At 43.4% G+C, this 6,279-nt stretch overlaps 1 protein-coding gene across 7 annotated transcripts in view; it reads right to left on the reverse strand.

Annotated features, from left to right (window-relative positions):
• Window positions 1–6,279, reverse strand: part of ctnnd2a (catenin (cadherin-associated protein), delta 2a) — a 228,907-nt gene continuing 222,628 nt past the window's right edge. For all 7 annotated transcript variants that reach the window (XM_060862327.1, XM_060862326.1, XM_060862324.1 and 4 more), the window contains 3 exons: window positions 3,081–3,212; window positions 2,177–2,253; window positions 1–1,825 (listed from right to left, as the gene is read on the reverse strand). In XM_060862327.1, the coding sequence (XP_060718310.1) occupies window positions 1,565–1,825; window positions 2,177–2,253; window positions 3,081–3,212 (470 nt within the window). In that variant the 3' untranslated portion in view covers window positions 1–1,564. The remainder of the gene's footprint in view (window positions 1,826–2,176; window positions 2,254–3,080; window positions 3,213–6,279) is intronic.

A 6,279-nucleotide genomic window follows, 5' to 3' on the forward strand; every position in this document is an offset into this window, starting at 1 on the left:
AAAGATTGCAAACAGTAATTTTATTGTCCTGGCACCAGAACATCATTAAAATCCAGCCTGATTATCTATCGAGCTCGGAAACAACAACAACTGAGACCGGGGATCGACGTTATTCATCTTTGTCTTCTTTTTTTCTTCTTTCTTTTTTTCTCTGTCGGATTTAGAACATTAAAGTGAACAGAATTTTTTAATACAAGTCTTTTCTTGCCGTTTTGTTGCTTTTTCATGACACCAATATCTGCACATAAAAATGATATAGATTTATATTTATACGTATATTTATATCATCGTCATCATTCTCTATGAACATCTCAGGCTAGTAGATTTTTTTTCACGGTGCTTTGCCAGAAGTCGGACGGTAGAAGCCACGCGGTCTGTCATCATCTGGAACATGGACGACACACGGCACACACTCGGCTAACACACAGAGACGCTTTTTGTACATCTTTGGAGGAAATGAAGCTTGGAGAGATCTCGCTCTCAGGCTCGTTACTCCAGTGTTGCCTAGATGAGTAGCTTAATTCCAGAAAAAAAAAAAAAAATAAAAAATTAACCACAACACATTCATGACCAACAGAGTGAAATGGTGGGAAGTAAATAAAGAATCTAGATTTGGGTTAAAACATTTCCAGTGGTGATTTTTCTCGTTTGGCACAACGTCAGTCATCTGGACACTCGGGTTATCTACGGACGACAAACTGCTGTAGCGTTAGAATTTTTCTGTTCGAACGTTTTTGCCCCGAAAAAATAAAAATAATAAAAAAAAGTGACAAAACAAAAAGATGTTAAAATATCTACATCTCTGTTTTTAGGCAGTGAGAAAGCACTTCATCGACACGGAGAGTGGAATGATCTCAGAACTGCTTTCAGAATGTCGCACCGGACGAAACTCCTCCTCCTCCGGATACGATACCCTGTTCTGAAAATAACACGCATAGCTGAGACCTTCCTCCAAAATAAAAGCGGTCCTAGGTTTTTTTTTGTTCTTGTGCTGTAAAAGAAGATCCAAAGTCACCTCCGAGTGGCAGCAGTGTAATGTACACCAATCGAGTCCGGTTCAAACCGAGAGGAGTGACGCAAATAGATAAAAAGGCTGGAAAAATCTTAAACACATCTCAAACATTCAAACTCAACATGACTCACAATGAGATGGTGAAACAAAACCAGAAAAAAAAAAAAAGTGAAAAGCTGTTCCCAGAATTCCGTCCGGATTTGTCCACGTCTCTTTATGTCCTTCCCTACCTTACAAATCCCTTTCAAAACCCTTTCAAGGTCAAAACGTTCCATCGTCGTTTGTAAATCCTTTTCTTTTTTCTGTGCTGACGTTCCGACATTCCCTCTTCGACCTTGCTCTTTTCCCGGAACAAGCCTTCTGACGAACGGAATGTGTCGACGCAAACGTGGTATGCATGCACATGCACAGTTTTCCAGCCTCTCTTTGCAAGCACCCGGATTTGGGCGGATTCAGGAGTCCCTGGGAGGGAGGAGGGGAGGGCGGGTGTGGGTGGTGTCAGGGGTCAGTAACGGGGGTCATCAGAAGGAAGGGGTCATCATTCATGGAGTCCTACACCCATGAGTCGGGCGAGGCGGGGTAGTGACTCGTCTCGTAGTTAAGTTCGCTGTAGGGACGTGCGGCCGAGTAGAAGTCCACGTAGTTCCCGGTGGACTTGAGTCCCAGGTGCATGCTGAGGTCGGTGGCGGGAGCAGGCCGATGGACCTGATCTTCAAAAAAAGGCTCTTCAAAGTTTCTAGTGGAGTTCTGAAACGGTGGAAGCATCTCGTAGTCCTTTCGGACGCTCTCCTGTGGAGCAGGATGGGACGAGATCTACAGCGAGGAGACGGAGAGCAGACACCGTTACCGTACGCCAGCAATAAACATACATACATACATAAATAAATAAATAAATAAACAAAAATACAGAAGTGAGGTAGGGTAAATGCTACAGTAGTCATGTAACAGTCGCTATGTGCATACAAAAAAATTATTTATACTTTAACGAGTTTAAACTAGCGATGCAGCAGCGCTTTAGTGATTTCATCTGTCCAGCTCTGGCAACTCCTCGTCTGTACGCTCAAAAAATCATGCTAACGGCGCACGGGTTTGCGCACGGTCGCGTTCCGGGACTTTAGACACAGACCGGATTTCTCATTAATGTCAAACCGAACAAACTGTTACCTGGTTGTGCTTCACCTCTTCGTTTGGAGTCGCGTACGAGTTGCGGAACAGCGTCGAGGTTCCACACGAGACTTGAGCTGTAGGACGAGACGGAAACACAGAATGATGGAAAACGATGTGGGCGGGGCTGAGACGTTTTCGGTTTTTAATCGCGACTCATACAGGAAATGAAATAAAGAGACTCAAGAGTTCAAAGGGAGCACTCGATCGACCAGGGAAATAAGTCAGAGAGCTAACGTCTTTAGAGCCTGCAGCTACACGATGACACATCAATCATGCAGGAAATGATGTCATTGTTAAATTGATCTGAACTTCCTGCGGAGCAGCTTAGGTTCTGCTCAACTTTAGCAAGATCGAGCTAGACGCACCGAGGTCACAGAAAGGTCACATGCTGAGAGCTGATTCTGAATCACTTCCTCATCCTTCTCTCCTCTCGTTCCTCTCCTGTTTATCTTCTCCTTCTCTCCTCCACATCCACATCCTCCTCTCCTTCTTACCTATTTCCTCTCTTCTACATCCCTTACTACTTCTAGCCTTTCACCTTCTCACCATCTTTTTCTTCTTCCTCCACATCCCTCTTTCCTTCTCTGCACCTTCTCTTGGTCATATATTCCTCTCTTCCTTCTCCTCATCACCTCCTTCTCCCACTGCTTTCCTTTCTCCTGGTTTCACCCCCTGACACTGTATCCTCTTATCCTTCTCCTCCTCTCCTCCACATCCTTCTGTTATTCGTCCTTCCTCGTCCCTCCCAGTGTCTCCTTTTCTGTCGTTCTCTAGTTTTTTAACTTGACTCTTTTCTTCTCTCCCTCCTGTTGTTTCATCCCCTCTTTTTATATCTACTCCTCCTCTTCTCCACCTGCCCCACCATGCTGTCCTCTTCCTCTCCACCTCCCTGAGCACTCACCTGCTGCGGCGTCTTTCCTGGATGAGTGTTCGCCTTTGTTTCCATGGAAACTAGCATTGGTTCCAGTGGACTCGTAGTCCGTCTTCCTCTCCTTGAGGCTGATCATCTCTCTGGGTGAGGCGGGGGCGCTCGCTGTGAATCACACACACACACACACACACACACACACACACACACACACACACACACACACACATGAGCATCTAAAGCATCACTCGACCTGCCTCTCCCTTTCTCTATGAGCTTTAATCTGTCTTTCTCTCATCTCCGTCCCTCTCCTCGTCTTCCCTCGTCTTTATTCGTCGTCACCAGATGAAAGTCATGTGGCGGTGTGGATCATTATTCTTCATTAGTGTGGTTCAGCGTGGCAGCAGGAATGTGATTTCCGACAGACCGGTGGAGGAAAAATAAAGTCAGCTGCAACATTCCTAATTCCCCTGAAAGACTCCTACAAGGACAATTTATCTCAAGAATAAACGCACTTCCTGGTACGACTACAAAAACACACACAGCTCTCATCACTATTGTTCTTAACTACACCAATGGATTAAGATACCGCTTAAAAAACCAAAACAATACTTCATCCTAAACGTCTACGGCGGCGAAACGGAGAATGTTTTATCTACAAATAGGTTAGTAACAAAAAGGTCAAATCAATTTTCCTCTTTCATACAGTCATATGTTCAACAGGAAGTTGCATCATCGAGTTGTATTTCCTGAAGATCACAGGAAGGGGAAAAGTGCATTCGCTCGTACTTCTGTATTTGTATCGTTTTACTGACATCATCACAACGAAAGCTCAACCCTCGCCTCCGTTTTACAGACTGACGTTTACGTCAATTATAAAAAGTGAATCGTTTTAGTTTCCTTGTTCTTCTTGTACATTAGCACTGATGCTAACTAACCAGACTGCACGTACTGTATTTCCTAATTCTACACAATACGGTTATTCAGTGTAGAGCAAAATGCAGCAAATTATCCTTTACCGAAGGTGAGATCTTGTTGATATTGATTATTAGATTTAATGTTAAACAACAAAGTTTAAAGTTTTAAGCACGAAGAATTGAATTTCATTTAGCAAGTCCCGCCCACTCTTACATTTTTTCCCCTATTGTCTCAGAAGACTGAGGTTCATGAAATCACGTGATACCTAAATAAATAAGGGTTTGGGTTGCCATAGAAACAGGTAAAAAAAAAAATCCTGCGAAACAGCAACTTCTACAAACTTTACAACTTTCCAGTCCAAGCAAAAAAAAAAACAAAAAAACTGCAACACGACGTCTGGAAAATAATGCAAAATATAACCAAGCAACACGTTTAATGTTTGCTCTTTCTGATGCGAAGGTCCTGAGATAAACACAGACCTACTGTAAACATCTTTACTCCACTAAATACACAACCGTCTTTCCGTCTTTCTATTCCGTCTCCATATAAAAGTCCGGGTTTCTCCAGACGTCTCAGACCGAATCTCTTGCCAAGGACACATTATAAACATTAGCTAGCGTCAGTACATTACTCAGCTCATTGCAGTCTGACCATCTGGTGAGCAAAATTCCACAGATGCAAATATTAGTGCACCCTCTTCCCTTCTGCGTAGACGAGCGAGAGGATAACGAGGATTTATTGACCTTCGGTGGTGTGATTTATTTTTTGTTTCTCCCTCCTTCTGTTTTGTGCGATTCCTCTTCTTTATCTTGTTTAATTATTCATACTGACTCAGAAGCAGGAAGCGTGCCGTATCTTCAGCCTCAGTCAAGTCTTCTTGCAGCCATCACAGCTTTGTTCTGGTCTCTAGAGAACATCAGAAGCCTCAAAGCCTCAAACCTTGGCTCTGTTCCGTGTGTTTGGTCTGGAGAGGAATACAAGCTCTGTGGTGGTGCAGAGGAACTCACAGTGCTTTGGGTTGTGTGATTGCAGAACTGGGTTAGAAATCAATTTGGCTCTTTGTCTCTACATCTGCTGGAACCCTGCTCGGTGTCTGGGCTGGTATCAGGAGAACACCACAAGAACATGCTGCTTTTTTTTACAGCTCGTTTTCTTTTCTTCTCAAGGCCACTTTGGGACGTTTCAGTGCCTGATAAAGATCGCTGTAGACTCGAAGGATCAAACCAAACCGATTACAGGCATCTCTACTGTCGTAAGGTCACGGAATCAAATTACTCCAATACCGAAATGAATCGTCAGTCATTCTCTATAAATAAGCCAAATAAAAATAATATCACTCATCAGTCAGGACGTGGAAATGCAGGCAAATTCAAATGTAAGCAAAAAAAATAAATAAATAGAGATAAATAAATGTGATATAATGTCATCATAGAGGGTCACGGTGTCTTAGTGGTTAGCACGTTCGCCTCACACCACCAGGGTTGGGGGTTCGATTCCCGCCTCCACCTTGTGTGTGTGGAGTTTGCATGTTCTCCCCGTGCCTCGGGGTTTCCTCCGGGTACTCCGGTTTCCTCCCCCGGTCCAAAGACATGCATGGTAGGTTGATTGGCCGTATTTGTGTGTCCGTATTGTGTGAGTGTGTGAGTGAATGAGAGTGTGTGTGTGTGTGTGCCCTGTGATGGGTTGGCACTCCGTCCAGGGTGTATCCTGCCTTGATGCCCGATGACGCCTGAGATAGGCACAGGCTCCCCGTGACCCGAGGTAGTTCTGATAAGCGGTAGAAAATGAATGAATGAATGATGTCATCATTTCAAAGCTCTTTTTTTGTTGTGTCAGAAACGAGCGCCACAAATTAAACGATAAAGTAAAACAAAATCTTAAACAGGATCTAAAATCACCGGTATATAGTTCAGTGTTTTTATTTTCAAACACAAGATTTTCTTTAACCTAAAATATTATGAACGATTATTAATATGAAGCTCCAGGATCTGGAGTTTTGTGAAGAGAAAATCTCAGGAACAGAACGAACACTTGGATTTAGAGCAAGAAATAAAAAGACTTACTGCCATCTTAATCAATAATCCATCAAATATAGACAGAGGAGGTGATTTAGACTTAATGATAAAAAATGATGTGAGAGCGTAATGCATTAGCTCCAAAGCTGCCAGTGAAGAAAGCAGCGTGACTGCTCGCCTCCTTACGAGAGCTTTTTCCCCCTAAAAACCCCAGTGGCTGATTCATCAAGCTGAGAAATATTCCTCACATCGTTCACTGCTTGTGCTTCAGTCATTTAAAGAGCCATTAGCTCTGAGTC

Source organism: Tachysurus vachellii, chromosome 25 (assembly GCF_030014155.1).
Source record: "Tachysurus vachellii isolate PV-2020 chromosome 25, HZAU_Pvac_v1, whole genome shotgun sequence".
Classification (NCBI taxonomy): domain Eukaryota; kingdom Metazoa; phylum Chordata; class Actinopteri; order Siluriformes; family Bagridae; genus Tachysurus; species Tachysurus vachellii.